Genomic DNA, 18,504 nt, shown 5'->3' with positions numbered 1-18,504 from the left:
ATTTTTTTTAACTATTATCTCACATGCTATCATCAAAGTAATCTTAAAATAATGGTTTCATCATTTCATTTCCCTATTCTCTTAACCTTCAAAATTTAGCATGTAGGTGCAGCCAAAATTCCTTATGATTTACAGCCCTTCACAGTCTGGCCCCAACCTACCTTTTCAACATTATCTCCTACTACCCTCACCAAAAGAAATTCTCTGCTTGTAGTCTAGCTGGTCTCCTAAGTATATTCAGAACAGGCTTTGCAAATTCCTATCTCCCTGTTGTTCACACTGCTCACTCCCAACACCCTTTTCTCCAGGCAGCCAAAGTACTGATCTTTCAAAGCTTGGTTCAGATTTCACTTCTTTAATGAATAGAGTGAGGGACTTAGAATGAGGAAGATCTGAGTTCCATCTTAACCTCTGACATTTACTAGTTTTGTAAATAAATGGGCAAGTCACTCTGAGCCTCAGTCTTCATCTGTAAAAAATGAAGGGGTTGTGTTATTCTTTTTCAACCCATGGTCCTCTCCAACTCCCCTGAATTACTGTAGCATTTATTTTCTCCATCATTCATTTAGTTATTATTGTTAATATTGTTAGTGTTGTTACATTCCAAGATAGACTGTAAGTTCCCTGTGAGCTTATTTGGTTGATGATTACCTGACTTGGCCGACTATTTCAGGTGAGCCCATCATGCTTCACCACCTACTACACCACCATCTTCTCAACAGCCCAGCTAACAACCTTGCTGCCACAGATGTATCTCCACATTCTCCTCTGTCCCTCCTTTTTGGAACCGTGTTCAAATAAACTGCCATTGCATTGGAAAGGAGTGTGCCAGACTGTTCTCCCTTGGTCACACTCACATCCCTATAACTTTCTGGACTAAAGGGCCCCTCCTTGGCCACCCATTCCCCTATTATAAGGGGATTATCTTTGCTTTTGCGTTTGCATTCTCAGGTCATAGCAAAGTGCTTGGCATATAGTGAGCATTTAATAAATGCTTTTTCATTCATTTATTCATTCATATTCTCTCATTAAATTCTTCATTGAGACTCCTCCTAGCTGGTTGCTCTAGATTTTTTTTTCCCCATTGTTTGGACACCTGGAAGCACAGCAACTATCTTGGTAGTATGTTGGAGCCTATTCACACCCACTACACACCTCTTTATTCCTATTTTTCATCCATTCTTTATCCTCCTTGCAGTTTCATCTTTAAATGCCCTGGAATTATTTGACTTGGACCTCTCACTAGGGTTTCCTAGGGTTGGTTTTCCGCCACCATTTCTCCATGTTTTATAAACAATGCTGTTCATACTCTGCTACCATTCTGCTCTGTTAAATTTTACTCTCTAAGCCTGTATTGCTCTTGGTCTGCCAGATCACTTCAGTTGTCAAAGAGATTTAAGAGTTGGTTGACTGAGACACTATCTAAGCTTTCATTTTTTTCCTCATTATTGTAGCAAATCGGACTTTGAAATGGTGATAGACTGTGTCAATGTTTGTTATTTTATCCACTCCCCATTTTTCACTATCACCAGCTTATTTGAATGTCATTTTGGAGTTGCCTCATTTTTTTCCATATCTTTTCATTTTCTAATTTGGCATTGATTTTTTTTACTTTGATCTAATGTGTCTATAATCTGATTATATACAAACGGCTGATTTGGAAATGACTCTGTGGTTAATAACATGTTTCATGTTAATTATTTTTATTTTTGTGCTGTTCACAGTGTTGGTATTCACAGTTGTCTAGTGCCTCTTGACTCCTCTTGAAAAAGTGTTCATGATGTAGAGGGGTGAGACTTCAGCATAGTCTCTAAACATTGTCCTCTTATGCCTTCTAAACTGTGTGTACCCAGATTTTCACCAAGGTGGGTCTTGCCAAGTTCTTAGAAGAATTTTTCTAATTAAACCCTAAGTTTCTTAGAATTTGTTTTTTAGACCTCAAAATGTTTTGCCTAGGCATATTTCTTAATACATTCTTTTCCTCTCTGTAAATGTTTTATTTTCTCCTTTGTTGTTTTTTTAAACATACAAAAAATACATATATACATATATTAGAATACTTTCCTTGTGAGTAGAGATTGTTTCATTTGTTCTTGTATCCTCAGAGCCTAACAAAGTGCTTGTCACATGGTAAGTACTTTTAATAGATACTTGTTGATTTGATTGTGTTTAAACCTCTGGATTAAATGCCATTAACTGTTTAAAATTAGAGGAAAAGAAAACTTTGAAACAGACAGCTACAAAGTGCCCAGTGCTAAAAATTTTCTACCACCTTGCATTCCTGAATTCCATATTCCATTCTTGAATAAAATATAAAAATGTGAATTTTAAAGGTTAGGCATTTCAGTCAGTAAACATTTATGAAACATCTACTATGTGCAAGGCACTGTGCTGAGTGCTGGAGATAGAAAGAAAGGCAAAAGACAGAAGGGTTCCTTGCCCTTAAGGAGCTCACAGTCTACTGGAGACAACATGCAGTCCACAGTTAATAAATAGGTTGGGATATTGGCGATTGATATGTCATCCTAATTCTTCCCACTCCATATTTGTCATCTGAGGTTAAATGAAGGTAACCTTAACCACACAGAGGCAGTTTTTATTTTACAAATTCTTTTAAATTGCTGTTTGTGATGGAAAAGGTGGGTGAGTAGTTTTTATTTTGTTGAGGTATAATTGAGAATATATGTTTAAGAATTAAAGCATTTGGATAGAGTGTCACATTTGGCATGAATATCAAGTAGCTTGCCATGACTTTGCATACATATATTTTAAAGTCTCTTCTATACTTACACATTCACCTGTGAAAGTATCAAATTAAGCACAGCTGATGAATTTTGAAAATAGCACCTGTCAAGCTCTGTTAAATCAATCAATGGCAAGATTGTGTATTTAAATCATAGATAGTCAAGAAAATGTATTTACATTTTCTAACCACTAATAAGCATAACTGTCAGTTTCACTTTTGATAGTTCTGTGACATGTTTTGGCTCTTGATATTTTACTTGTATGCTAATTTGTTTCTTGACACTCTGTGCCATAATCATATTTTGAGAATCACACTTTGAATGTATGATAATATAAGCCTTTCTTTTTAAAAAAAACGAGGTGTGACTTGACTGGAGTTAAAGTGTTACCCTGGAAAATAAGTCTGTGTGGGATGCAAAATCGATCATCAGTAACAAGTTATAAAAACAGCCTTATAACGTCAGACAACAAGCATTTATTAAGCACTTACTATATGAAGGGAATAAAAGGAAAGGCAAGAACAGGGTCCCTACTCCTCAAGGGCTCTCATTTCTAATGGGAGAAAACAAGGATGACTGGATGGATAGATGGATGGATGGATAGACAGACAGAGAGATAGACACATGCCACAAATATATTTATTATTTGTGGGGGAGCATACATATACAAGGTGAATTTTAGGTAATCTCAAGGGGAAGGAATTAGTACTTGGAGGGACCATGAAACAAAAGCCTCTTGCAGAAGATGAGATTTGTGCTGAGTCTTTTGTGCCAGGAGACAGAGGTGAGGTGAGAGAGCATTTCAGGCATTGGGGACTACCAGTGAAAAGGTATGGGGCGTCCTGTTTGAGGAAAAGCAAGAAAACTAGTGTTACGGGATCAGAGTATGTGGAAGGGAATAAAGTATAGGGAGACTTGAAGGTAGGAAGGGACCAGATTATATGAAGGGCTGTAAAAGCCACAGAGGCCACTGGAACTTACTGAAGAGAGTGAAATGCTCAAATCTACAATTAGAATATTCCACATTTTCTAACTCGCATATACATGTATTGATAGAGAGAGACATGAAATCATAAGTGTATATTCTCATATACCAGAGTTTTATATATATAAACGAGCATTGTTTTTCAAAGTAAACAATGTCTTAGGTCCCTTTTAGCACAAAAAACTGATTCTGTGACTTTGATTCCATATCCTTTGAAGGCTGTATTATTTATTTTGACAGTGCTGCCACTATTAAAATGTTTTTGGGATACTCTTTGTGAATCGCTTTTAGAATTAGCTTGTGCCACACAAGAAATTGTCTTTTTACTTAAAAACTCATACTTCATTTCAATCCAGAATCAGTATCCATCTCACATGATTGCTTGCTTTATTGCCTGTTTTTATAAAGTTCACAAACTAAGAATGATTTTTACATTTTTTATATAAAGTTTTATTGTGTGCCAACCCTTGTTCTTCATGATCACTTAAAGACTGACAATTATTTTATGATTACATTTCTTATTTAGGACTTCAGTTTGAACTTTTATTTTTAAAGTCTGGAAAAGAAGTTCTAATTTTAGGGAAGAGGTTTTATTTTGAAAGATTCTTGATGTTTCACCTAACTTGGAAAAGATTGGACACAAGGTAATGAACTCATGTTTAAAAGAATTTCATTCTTTCTGACAGTATAGAAGGTCTTTTATTAGACATGCAGTATATTTTTATACCAAAAGTAGTAGAAACAGCACCAGAGTAAAAATAAAACAGTTTGATGTGCCTTTAGTGTGAATCATTATACCTTTCATTTAGATTTACACTCGGCAGAGTGTTGCCCAGATTACTCCATATTCATAAGATACTGAGGAGAGCAAGAGTTCCCAGATAATTTTGGCAAATGAAGGAAGAAAAGAAAAATCTTAGAGAATAGTAAGAAAAGTCAAAAGATAGTTCCTGAGAAAATGTTTCCAAATTTATCTATTCCTAAGGCAAAGATAAATAAAGTATATAATTCATGGCCTAAGTTCAATCAGTCAACATTTATTAAATGCCTACTATGTGCCCAGGCTCTGTGCTAAGTACTGGGGTTATGAAAAGAGGCAAAATCAGCCCCTGCCCTCAGGAAGCTTACCCTCTAACGGAAGAGACAGAATGCAAACATATCCAAAGCAACGTATATACAGGATAAATAGGAAATAATTAACAGAGGGAAAGGACTGGAATTAAGAATTGGGGAAAGTTTCTTATTGAAGGTAGGATTTTAGGAGTTAGAGGAAGCCAGGGAGGTCAGTAGATGGAGCAGGGGAAAGAGGGAATTCCAGACATAGAGGTCAGCCAGAGAGAATTCTGGAAGGTGAGAGATGGAGTGTCTTGTTTGTTGGATAGCCAGAAGATCAGTGGCACTGACTCGAAGAATTATATGTTGGGGAGTAAAATGTAAGAAGACTGGAAAGGTAGGAGGGGGTCTAGATTATAAAGGGCATTGAGAAAGAGCATTTTGTATTTGCTTCTGGAGGCAATAGGAAGCCACAGGAGTTTATTGAATAGTGAGGTGATATGCTTGGATCTGTGTTTTAGGAAAATCACTTTAGTGTCTATGTGGAGAATGGATTTAAAGGGGGAGAGAGTTGAGGCAGGTAGACCCACCATCAGACTATTACAGCAGCCAAGGTGTGAAGTGATGAGGACCTACACATACTAGATTGATGTCAGTGTCACAGGAGAAGGGGGTGTGTTTCAGCAGTGTTACAAAGATGAAAATGTCAGCCCTTGGCAAGCACTTATGTATATGAGGGGTGAGAAATAGTGAAGAATTCAAGATGACTCCTAGTTTGGGAACCTGAGGAACTGAGAGGATGGTGTTGCCCTCTAAAATAGTAGAGAAGGTAGGGAGAAGGAAATGTTTAGGGGGAAAAGATAATGATGACTCTAAAATATTAATTTATTTTATGGCTTTTCTCCATTCAGTGCTAAGCTTTTGCAACTTGGCCTAAAGTGCACAATTTCTGTATAGCCAATTTTTTTTTTTTCAGAACACAACCCCTCCTTACCTTTCATTCAGCAGAAGCTAGATGGCACAATGGGTAGAGCATATATATACACATATATATTTTTTTCTTCTATATATATTTTTTCTTCTATACAGTTCTGAATCCCATAGATATGTGCAAATTGTAGGGATAGATTTAAGCTCAGTATAATGACATTTTTTCCTTAGCAATTAGAGTTTTCTACAAATAGAAAGGGCTGCTTTGAAAGGTAGTGGGTCCCCTGAACTTGAGGCTATTAAAGAAAAACTGGATGTCCTTTCTTTAGGAATACGGTAGACAGGATTCTTGTTTGAATACAAGTTGGCCTACTTCCAAATCCTAGCTCAGTCACTTATCTTTGTAACCTTGGACAAGTCTGTTAACCTCTCTAGGCTTCAGGCTTCCTCATCTGGAAAATAAGGGGAGTTGCACTATACTAGAAGACTGCAGAGTCCTTTCAACCTGGAAATTGGTAATCTTTATTTTATCTCTACCCCTTTTCCTCCCTCCTGTTGCTATGTTCCCCTCTCTACTTTCCTTCACTTCTTTTTCTTAAGCTCCATCAGTTTATACAAATTATTACAAAAATGAGAAGGGGAATAGCAATAGTTGGAATGATCCATTTCTAAGGAAATGATGTATCAGAAGTAAAATATGGGTCTGTGGGCAGGGGGCAACCAATTCTGAACTGGTTTGACACCATAGAAAAAAGCAAATAGAAAGACTAGCTCTTGTATGTTATACTCATCCAAAAGTTTATTGTCATGCTCAGTAACTGTAGGAAGTGTTGGTTTATTGGTTTCTATTATGACAGAGACTTCATGGATTTGAGGTTCAATTTCCAGTCATTATCTTTTTTCTTTTTTTCTTTTTTTTTTTAGGCAGAGGAAGGCATTTTATTACGCTCCTTGAGAGAGCAGGTGTAGTGCTCACTGGAACACTCACCTCCAGTCATTATCTTATCAAAAATTCTGATCTAGATCAAAATTCTAGACCAAATCTAGACCATGCATTCAGCCTACTTTATATACAGTTACTACATAGCAGTATCTGTATGTTATATGAAATTGTATGATGTGCCAAAATTTCACTGTACTTCATTTCACTATAGGAAAAAAAAAACAAACTTAGAGTAGGGTTGGATCTAGGATTGTGAGTTGAAAGGGACCTTAAACCTCCTCATTTTACAAATGAAAGAACTGAGGGCCAAAGAGTACCCATTGCAAGCCAGTCTCTGTTAGTGAAGTGTTATTTAAATGCAAACTGTGATGATGATGATGATGATGATGATGATGATGATGATGATGATGAAGAAGAGGAAGGAGAAGGAGAACTGGATTCTTCTGAAAGAGTTTCTGATTTAATTTATTGCAGATTTAGGGGGACTGCTCATGGGATAATCTGCTTACATATAGTTAGTAGCAAAGCCATGATTAAAGCCCAAGCCTTTTCACTAGAAAATTCTAGAGAAGAAAAGACTGGGGTGGGAATATGGTAGTTGTCTTCCAAATATGACAAAATATTAAAGGGCTATTTTGAGAAAGAGGGATTAGGTCATTCCAGAAGGCAGAATTAGGAGCAGTAAAAACAAAACTTTTTTTTAACAATTTGATGGAAAGAACTAACCTAGGAAGTGGTAGATTCTCCTTTAGTGGAGGTCTTTTAGCAGAAACTGAATAAGCATTTGTCATGTATGTTGCACTAAGGATTTCTTTCAAGTATGGCCTGGACTAGATGGCCACTGTGATATCTTCCAACTCTAAAATTCTGACTCAAGCCATAGTAGAGTTTTTGAAACATTTTGAAAATATTTCAAAAGTCCTGAAAAGAACTTTGTGAAAAAAGATGATTTCATTCATGTCACTCTATAGTATAGATCTCTGTGGGGATAAGTTATCAGCCTTCATTAACAATTGAGTTCTCCAAATAAATGACAATGCTTTATCTAATTCTCCTTGGTTCGTTTATGCTGTGTAATTAAAACACATATTATACATTAGGATAATTAAAGACTCAAAATAGGCATTTTGTTTTTCCACAAAATATTTTGATGTTTTACATGTTTGCAATTGTCATGAGCTGCATTCCATTTTATTCTTTGTACCAGTAGACTAAAGTAGATACATGCATCTTTCTGAGTCAGATTGTAGAGTTATTTGTTTTTCTTTCATGAAAGTTAAATTGCCATGAAAGCCATATTGAGGAAGATCAGTAGTTCAGATTTTGAAGCTTGCTGCCCATTTCCCTTTAGGGTTACAAATAAGTATTGCACATATATATTAATTTGTATAATGTTTTAATGTAGACTCTGTAGGGTAGAATAATCAAATAGATTATCTTCTCTTTCCAAATCACCCCAAAGCCTAATGTTTTGTTATTGTTGTTGTCTTTATGCTAAAATGTCATCTGGAATATCCTAGGCTACAGAGAAAGTTCTCTTGCACATTTCATTCATAGAGTTTCCAAAAGGTTGTTTCAAGCCAATCTGATGGAACTACCAGTGATGAGTATTTGAATTGTTCTGGGGATTTTCAGATTTAATCCCACAGATTTGGAGAGACTGCTCATAGGATAATGTAATGCTTAGTTTAGGGTAGATAAGTTTCCAAGACAATTTTAAAAATTGCTCTTCTACTTCAGCTGCTTCGAAGTATCCTTCACATTATTAGGGAGATATCTGTTTATTGAAGAAATATCTTCCTATAAATTGCACAAGTATAAGCAGTCCTGATTTTCAGGGAACAACATGGGTCCCACATTTTAAACAAACTCTTTAAAACAGTAGCCCTCTTATTTGGGTTTTAAAAATGGTTCCCTGTGTTGTTCATTTTGCTTAATGTGTATATGGCTCTGTGCTATATGCTTGGATAGAGCTTCCAAGGTGATAAGCTGGAAAGTGTGGAGAGCATGAGGTTGTATGCCCTGAAACCTTCTCCAGGGGCTTGTGAAAGGGAAATTTTAGGGATTGTGATTGATTCTCTTTTTGGCTTAGGGAAGGAGGTGAATTTACAATGGCTCTATCTCTACCCCAACAGAAGATGTCGCTTATTGCAGGGAGCTTCCTTTAGGATATAAATACAGGAGCAAAATAGGAAGAGTAGAGGTTAATTTTTGAGGGAGAAAGAGGCTTCACACTTCTGAGGATTAAGCACAGGTGAGTGTAATGGTAATCAGGGTGGTACTTTTTGCCTTTATTTTTCCTTGAGGAATGCTCAGCACTAAAGCAGTCGAGTACCTTAGATGAGTCTTGCCTTTCAAATGTAATGGCAAACAAAGTGGATTTTTTTGTTGTCTTTTGTTTGAGTGCTTCTCAACACTAAAGCAGTCAAGTCCCTTTGATGAGTCTTGCCTTTGTTTCAATCAAAAGTCTTTGATTGGATCAAGAGTCTTTGATGACCTTTGTAAGCCTAGCAAGGCTTAGGTCACATGAGTTTGAGTCACATGGTTATGATGCCCTCTGACCCTGAAGGGGTATATAAGTTCTGGGGCTCTGTCACTGGAAGAGTGTCCTGTGATTTGACTAGATGAGACTGGGTCACGGAGCCCTCCCAGCTTTGAAAAGAAGCACCCAGATGTTGGTGTTTCTCCCTCTGGTAACTGTGTATGTATTACTATGAATAGATAGAAGCCTGCTGATTTGTGTTATTTTGCTCTGTTTATGTTTTCTGTTTGTATTTGTTCTGAAGTTCAGGGTGTTGACTTTCTCCCCTGAACTAAGTGAATGATATATGTATGTTTAATTAAAGTGAGATTGTTAATCCCTTAAAGTTGCTTTCCTTAGAAAAGCAGATCAAAGAACCTGTGCTAGCAGCCCTCCTCTGTGCTGGTGTTACTGGCTTTACACCTCCACAGCAGCCACAAGCAGCATTGTTGTTACAGTGAGTAGACAGATGTAAACTCTTGGCTATTGTACAGTATTTGTCAAATAAGCTTTTTAGGAAGATATTTCTAAGACAAACTCACTTTCACAATAATAGAAGCTATTATATTACAGTATTTGGAAAATATTCCACCATTTTCTCATGGATTCTTTCATGTTATCTGATTTTAAATTAACATTTTTCTGTCTGTCATTGTAAGGCTTATTTTTCTGCATCCTAGTATTTTGGTTTTATTTCTGACAGTGTGGCTGACAAGTCTAAAACTGTCAAGATATATACTTAAAAATGTGTCAATAACTACGGAATAAATTTAAATATTTCTACGATAGACTTTTTGCCTTAATTATATTAAAGCTTTGCCTTCATATGTTTATATAGAAAGAGGCAGGTTGTAGAAGCAGATACATCATTGACCTCAAAGCCAGGAAAGACCTGTGTCAAAAGTCCTGCTTCTGATGCATACTTGATGTGTGTTCCTGAGTAAGTCACTTAAATTCTCAGTGCCCCAGGCAACTCTGTAAGACTAGAGGCTGCAGAGGAGGTACTGCCTGAACTGGTACAGGGATCTTCCTCACCAGGGAATTCCTTATACCAGCGGTATTACAGTGGAGCAGTCCCCCTCCTATATAAGGGTGTAAGTTTTTGTTTGTTTGTTTGTTTGTTTTGTTTTTTTCCCCACCAGGACACTATATCATTAGGTGATCTGAAATGTCGACATCCATGATTGGGACAATTAGTAGGGCATGTTTCAGTATCTGTAGCCAGTAATAACAGTATCTATTTATTTGGTACTTAATGTTTTTCCAGATACCTTCCCTCACAATTCTATGAAGTAAGCAGTGCAAATATTATTATTCCCATTTTATAGGTGAGGAAACAGAGTCTCAGAGAAAGTAAGGAATTCACCTCTAGTCATGTAATTTGTAAATATCAGATTCATGGTTTGATTTCGGGTCCTCCAGCTTCAGTACTCTTTTGGATGATCCATTTGGTCAAGAAATATATTCTTTGCTGACGTTACAATTGCATTCATGTTTAAGAGTGGGGGACCTGAAGTCAAGAGTGAAATGGGTTTGATTCCTACCCATAACACTTAATAATTGTGGGACCATGAGCTAGTAAATAATACTTCTCAGGATCTTTCTGTAGATTTAATGAGGTAAGGTTTGTAAAGCATTTTAAAAAAAAAAGTCAGATGTTATTAATAATTCAATATATGTTTATTAGCACCTACTGTGTGTAATCTGTGTGCAATGGGAGGGATACAAAAAAGTCAATCCCTGTTCTTTTGGAACTTACAGTACAGTGAGGGAGATAAAATATGTAGACCAAGAATTATAAGGTATAACATAAGAGGTATGAAGTACTCCAGTGATCCAGGGGCAGTATCATGTGATTCATAATAAAATAACTGACAGTAAGTATGTAAAGTTTTATTTAACTTGTAACAATAATGTTTTACTCTGTATGGTGCTTTAATTTTATAAAAGTGCGCTCACAAAATTATCTTTTATCCTTATAACAACTCTGAGCGAGACCAAGCCGTTTTTATTCCCATCTCATGGATGAGGAAACTGAAGCTTGAAGTACTTGAGTGACTTGCTCAGTCTAAAGTGGCAGAACCAGGTTTAAAACCTAGAGTTCCTGACTCCCAGTGCTCTTTCCCCTCTCATTCACCATAACAGACAGCATTCTTTTTTTTAATCATTATTTATTTATTTAATATTTTTAGTTTTCAGCATTGATTTTCACAAGAGTTTGAATTACAAATTTTCTCCACATTTCTACCCTTCCCGCCACTCCAAGGTGGCATATATTCTGATTGCCCCATTACCCAGTCAGCCCTCCCTTCTGTCACCCCACTCCCCGCCCCCATCCCATTGTCCCTTTGTTGTAGGGCAAGATAGATTTCTATGCCCCATTGCCTGTATATCTTATTTCCTAGTTGCATGCACTTTTTTTTTGAAAATATGCTTTTAAAACTTTGAGTTCCAAATTCTCTCCCCTCTTCCCTCCCCACCCACCCTCCCTAAGAAGGCAAGCAATTCAACATAGGCCACATGTGTATCATTATGCAAAACCCTTCCACAATACTCATGTTATGAAAGACTAACTATATTTTGCCCTTCCTATCCTATCCCCCTTTATCCAATTTTCTCCCTTGACCCTGTCCCTTTTCAAAAGTGTTTGCTTTTGATTACCTCCTCCCCCATCTACCCTCCCTTCTGTCATCCCCCTTTTTTATCTTCTTCCTCCTTCTTTCCTGTGGGGTAAGATACCCAATTGAGTGTGTATGTTATTCCCTCCTCAGGTCAAATCCGATGAGAGCAAGATTCATTCATTCCCCCTCACCTGCCCCCTCTTCCTTCCCAACAGAACTGCTTTTTCTTGCCACTTTTATGTGAGATAATTTACCCCATTCTATCTCTCCCTTTCTCCCTCTCTCAATATATTCCTCTCTCATCCCTTAATTTGATTTTTTTTAGATATCATCCCTTCATATTCAACACACCCTGTGCTCGCGCTCTCTCTCTCTCTCTTTCCATATGTGTATATATATATATACACACACATATATATACATATATATACATATATGTATATGTATATATGTGTATATATATGTATATGTACATGTACATATGTATATGTATATAACCTTCAGCTACCCTAATACTGAGGTCTCATGAATTATACACATCATCTTTCCATGTAGGAATGTAAAAAAACAGTTCAACTTTAGTAAGTCCCTTATGATATCTCTTGTTTACCTTTTCATGCTTGTCTTGATTCTTGTGTTTGAAAGTCAAATTTTCTATTCAGCTCTGGTCTTTTCACTGAGAAAACTTGAAAGTCCTCTATTTTTTTTTGAAAGTCCATATTTTGCCTTGGAGCATGATACTCAGTTTTGCTGGGTAGGTGATTCTTGGTTTTAATCCTAGCTCCATTGACCTCCGGAATATCATATTCCAAGCTTTGATCCCTTAATGTAGAAGCTGCTAGATCTTCGGTTATTCTGATTGTGTTTCCACAATACTCAAATTGTTTCTTTCTGGCTGCTTGCAGTATTTTCTCCTTGATCTGGGAGCTCTGGAATTTGGCAACAATATTCCTAGGAGTTTTCTTTTTGGGATCTTTTTCAAGAGGCAATCGGTGGATTCTTTCAATTTCTATTTTACCCTCTGGCTCTAGAATATCAGCGCAGTTCTTGATAATTTCTTGAAAGATGATATCTAGGCTCTTTTTTTGATCATGGCTTTCAAGTAGTCCAATAATTTTTAAATTATCTCTCCTGGATCTATTTTCCAGGTCACTGGTTTTTCCAATGAGATATTTCACATTGTCTTCCGTTCTTTCATTCCTTTGCTTCTGTTTTACAATACCTTGGTTTCTCATAAAGTCACTAGCTTTCACTTGCTCCAATCTAATTTTTAAGGTAGTATTTTCTTCAGTGGTCTTTTGGACCTCCTTTTCCATTTGGCTAATTCTGCCTTTCAAGGCATTCTTCTCCTCATTGGCTTCTTGGAGCTCTTTTGCCATTTGAGTTAGTCTATTTTTTAAGGTGTTATTTTCTTCAGTATTTTTTTGGGTCTCCTTTAGCAAGTCATTGACTTGTTTTTCATGGTTTTCTCGCATCCTTCTCATTTATCTTCCCAATTTTTCCTCTACTTCTCTAACTTGCTTTTCCAAATCCTTTTTGAGCTCTTCCATGGCCTGAAACCAGTTCATGTTTTTCTTGGAGGCTTTTGTTGTAGGCTCTTTGACTTTGTTGACTTTTTCTGGCTGTACGTTTTGTTGTTCTTTGTCACCAAAGAAAGATTCCAAAGTCTGAGACCGAATCTGGGTGCGTTTTTGCTGCCTGGCCATGTTCCCAGCCGACTTACTTGACCCTTAAGTTTTTCACTGTGGTATGACTGCTTGTAGAATAAAGAGTACTATGTTCCAAGCTTGGGGGGATGCGCCAGCTCTGCCACACCAGCACTCCTCCTTCCCCAAGAACCCCCAAACCAGGCTGGACTCAGATCTTCCGCAGGCTCTGTACTCCTGCTCTGATCCACCACTTAATTCCCCCCACCAGGTGGGCCTGGGGCCAGAAGCAACTATAGCTATAGTTCTGTCCTCAGAGCTGCACCACCTCTGCTGCCCCGGGAGTGGTGGCTGAACCGCGAACTCCTTTTACTCTGTCCCTGCAGCTTTTCCCACTAACCTTTTCTGTTGCCTTTGGTGTTTGTGGGTTGAGAACTCTGGTAACTGCCACAGCTCACTGATTCCGGGCACTGTGGTCTGTTCTGCCTGGCTCCCGGTCTGGTTGTTCCTGGCACAGCCCACACTGGGCTCTACTCTGCTCCGCTCCCAACTCCATGCAATAGACCCTTCGCCGCGACCATCCAGGCTTTCCTGGACTGGAGCCCTGCTTCCCTCTGTTATTTCATGGGTTCTGCAGCTCTAGAATTTGTTCAGAGCCATTTTTTATAGGTTTTTGGAGGGACCTGGGGGGGAGCTCACACAAGTCCCTGCTTTCCAGCCACTATCTTGGCCCCGCCAACTGACAGCATTCTTGAAAGCCAGAAATTAAGGTATCTTCTTAAATGTAACCTAAATACCTTTTTCTTTGGGAGTGAACAGAATGTTAGTTTACTCTTGTGGAAGATAGTTTTTATTATGCTTGTTTAAAAACTCATCACTAGACTATAATATAGGTGGTAATTCTTTGTGAAACATAATATTCTGAACACAATTCAAGTTTTACTGAAGCCAACACTGACATTTATATCACTGTGGGTATTTTCCCTGGAAAGCTGCCCTTTTCTTACAATTGACTGTCAACTTTCTGTGGCTCCTGATGGGATCACTCTATCAAAAAATGTTTATTGGTAGCAATGGTAACTTTTTAAGCTAGCACCTCAAAGATTTTAATCATTTAAGAGTATAGAGATGAACACATATCTTAGTAGTTGATTGACACGATGAATTTATACATTTAATGTTATACATCTGGATGCCTCTAGCTTAAATTCTTGTCCATGTTATAAATAAAAATGATTTTATTTTGAGTTATAAAAATATTTCTTTATAAGAAAGAGAAGCACATTCAGATTTTCACAATTGTGCCTAAGAGAATGTGTCTTCGAAGGTACTGGCCTAGTAGTTGAAATAATATAAATGAGGTGTGCAGTGAGGATTCCTCAAGAGAGCATCATCAGTGTTGACCTACCTTTCTTATAGAGTGAGGACTTGAACCCACTTCTTCCAGTTCTCTACTCTGTCAGGTTTATGTTTCTGCCTTCTTCCTCAGGTTTATACAACTGTTTCTGAGAATTAACTGTAAGTGTACCAAGAATATACTGGATAAAAATATGCAAAGGGAGACTTTTGTAAATGGTTATCTATAGTAGATGAGGTTTTTAGCCCCACATTTGATAAAAAGCTCCAGAGAAAATAAGATTCTTTTAGATTTATTGTTTACTGATGACAAAAGAGCATTTGGCAATACAAACAACTAACCTTAAAAAGTCTCCTCCTTTTAGTATCTCATGTTTATATTAAGATTCCACAACAAATGTAATCAGAAAGGAAACTGTTCAGTGACTGTTAGTATCAAATGAAGCCTAAAACAGGGAGGAATATTTTTACCAAAGGTGTTCATCACCATGAGATCCTGCATGTTAATCCTGTTTGTAGGTGATAATGTACTGATTGCATCAAGTTCCAGAATTTTAGAGGGCTTCTGCAGTGAGATTGATGATGATTCAAAAGAAAAGCAGCCTAATCATCTAAATAGGAAAAACAGAATAAGAAGAAAATGTCTATTTCTCAGATTATAACATATTGGCAAATGGTCAATCCACTGAGTTTGTATCTCAATATATGTATCCACTAGGGATAGGTGGTACAGATGGATAATGAATCAGGCCTAGAATTGAGGAGGAGGGAGTGGATTGAACAGAGCTTTTCATAATTCTTAGCTGCTTCATGTTGTATGCATATGCATACTTTTAAATATTCTCCAGATTCAGATAGTCCTTTGTAGTTGCAGAGATACTCAGTCTTTGAGGAATTAAAGTTGTAGATGGCCCCAAAGAGACATACAGCCTATTTCCAGTGATAACCTGTATTCAGAAAGTCGTGTACGAGATATCGTAGAAGAAATACCTTGTTAGAAAAGAGGTTGGGTTGATCAGGGATAGCCGATGAGTAACCCATGTGTTCCATCAGTGCTCCAGGCATATTGCAAGACCGAGAAGAAGGCTTCCAGTGTTGAGTGGATCCTTGGAGGGTGGAAGGTGGGGAGGAAAAGAGGAGGGATAATCGGAAAAGTATAGACAAGAATTCCACAGGATGAGGAAGCACCAGTGTAGGGAATACCCACATAATTGAAACCGTAGATCTAAGTATTTAAAAAGTAAGGTGTTAGGAAAGAATGATGTGTCATTCATATCCTGTTCTATTTAAGTCAGTATCAGTTGATAGTAAAAACTTTTTTAAAGGTGAAAAGTGTGAGTGTCAGTTTTGCATAACAGAGGACTGGCTCTGAAGTCAGGAAACTCTTGAGTATCAGTTCTGCCTCAGACCCCTGGCTGGTTCCATGGCCAAGGACAAGCTTCTTCACCTTGAAAAGTTGCAGGTGAATCAGAACTGTCACTTGTAATATAACTGCTGATCTGCAGTGGGTAGAATGTCCTCATCAGGAGTTGACTCTTCCCAATGAAAAAAATTAACAGCCTACACAAAAAACAATGCAATGAATTACTAGACTATTGTAAATGATAATACTCCAGCCTAATAAATGCTTGCATTGAACTAATCCTTAATTGATTAGATATAAGGGAAGCCCAGCGACTTTAAGTGCCCTAGAAGTAAGTTATTGGCCTAGTAAAAACCAAGGCTGCTAGTTTTATCCCACTTTCTAGAAGGGAAAACATGTGAGTATAGATAATTGCCATATTGTACACACTGAAGGCATTTAGTAACTCTTAATTGATGAAAACCATTATGTTAACTGTCTCAACTTTATGTTGCTGTCATTAGAACATGCTTAGTTTTAAGAAATATTGGGGGCTACAGTTAGTTGCTCATAGTTTCATTAATTATATCAGGTGCTATGTTTCATTTTTCCCCCACAAAAAATTAAATGTCAATTCACCTAGCTGCATGACTGTGTTATATGGCATCCATTGTATATATTATCATAGTCATCCTTGTCACTCTAGTTAAATTAATATCATAAGTTAATATATTCATCAAACATTTCTGATAAACTTTTTCTTTCTTTTCTACAGAAACTCAAACAGAAGAATCAACAGCTGAAACAAATTATGGACCAATTACGGAATCTCATCTGGGACATAAATGCCATGTTGGCAATGAGGAACTGAACTGATTTTTAAATTTGTACTTTATAACTTGCATAGCTATTTTATTCTCTTTGGCTTTGATTTTTTTTTTTAACAGTAGCTTATTTGCCTTCGTCGCAATGTTGCAAAAATTTATTTAAATTTTTGTTCCATTATCGCAAATATACATTAAATATATGCTTCATAGTTTAGTAAGCAGTATAACATCTCTCTGTTAAGTATAGTAACTTATTGACAGCTCTTAATTTTTGTTAGTTTTCTATAATTCAGCAATCATGTGAAAGCATAATTTTTTAGGTTTAAACTTTCATTATTAAGTTTATTTTTCTTGAATTGTTTTTCTTGATTTTGTTATCTTATATTGAAAAGATTAATTTAGTAACCATTTGTTAATATGTTATATTCAAATAACTTAAAAAGTCTATTCCTTATTTCTAAATTAAAAAAAAAATAGTTTAAGCTATTAATTCCTCTGTGTGTATGTGTGTGTAAATATATAAACACTTAAACTTGCAAATTAGCATAAATGTAAATACATTGTAATTTCTATGGGGAGGCTGCCAATGTATCCAAACAGTTTGTTCAGGACTACCATTATATGAAATAACGGACCTTCATAATATTTAGTTGATCTTTTATTGAACAGAAAGGGATGGGGGATGTTAGTGTACATTTAAGACCATTTGTCCTCAAGTACCTAAACATGTTAAGTTGAATTTAGCTTTTCTTTTGACATGGAAATTATCTGGTTTTTGTGGACTTTATGTGGCTTGGTGAACCCAGAAAAGGAAATGTTTACAAAGAATATGAGTGGTTTCATAAAGAATAGGTCATACCAGACTAACCTTATTTCCTCTTTTGACAGTGTTATAGTCAATGCTGTGTAGTCAGTTTTACAGTGGAACGGCCTAAATGTAACTTTACTAGATGTGGCAGGAAATGAAGTGCCTCAAGGATCTTTGCTGGACTCTATGCTATTAAGTACTTTTATTAATGACTTGGTTAGAAGCATAAATGGCATATTTATCAAATCTGCATGTGACAAAAGGCTAGGAAGGATAATTAACATCCTGGCTGAGAGACTCTTGAAAAGATGTAGCCCGGTGGATATGCATTTGGACTGAATCTAATAAGATTCAGTAGGGATCATAAACTTAAAGTCTTAAACTTGGAACAGCGTCCCCTTCACCCCAGGAGCAGAGCCTGACTTTAACATGAAGTTAAAAATCAAGAAATAGGCTGGAAAATGAGCAAACAACAAAAAAGCTACCATGTATATCAGTAAGGCAGAATTCATGACTTCAAAGATAACCATGAATATGCCCGAGTGGTCCAGAATCGCAGGATATAAGGAATTCTTTAAGTAGAAGGCAGAGGAGTTGAAGCATTTATTGAAACTCAAAAGTAGCAGACCCATGGACCAGTGTCCCCTGTTTGACATCCTGGTAAGAACCTTCCAAGACCAGTATGCCCATCTCACAATAGTGACCAGGAGGCCACAGAAAAACATTAC

The 18,504-nt window shown here is 36.9% G+C and overlaps 1 protein-coding gene across 1 annotated transcript in view; it reads left to right on the top strand.

Annotated features, from left to right (window-relative positions):
• Window positions 1-17,456, top strand: part of MED30 (mediator complex subunit 30) — a 35,477-nt gene extending 18,021 nt beyond the window's left edge. The window contains exon 4 of the mRNA XM_036738444.1: window positions 16,917-17,456. Coding sequence (XP_036594339.1) covers window positions 16,917-17,012 — 96 coding nt within the window. The 3' untranslated portion in view covers window positions 17,013-17,456. The remainder of the gene's footprint in view (window positions 1-16,916) is intronic.
• Window positions 17,457-18,504: the final 1,048 nt, after the last annotated feature.

Source organism: Trichosurus vulpecula, chromosome 1 (assembly GCF_011100635.1).
Source record: "Trichosurus vulpecula isolate mTriVul1 chromosome 1, mTriVul1.pri, whole genome shotgun sequence".
Taxonomy (NCBI): Eukaryota; Metazoa; Chordata; class Mammalia; order Diprotodontia; family Phalangeridae; genus Trichosurus; species Trichosurus vulpecula.
The sequence above is the reverse complement of the archived record's forward strand: the minus strand, read 5'-3'. Positions and strand labels throughout refer to the sequence as shown.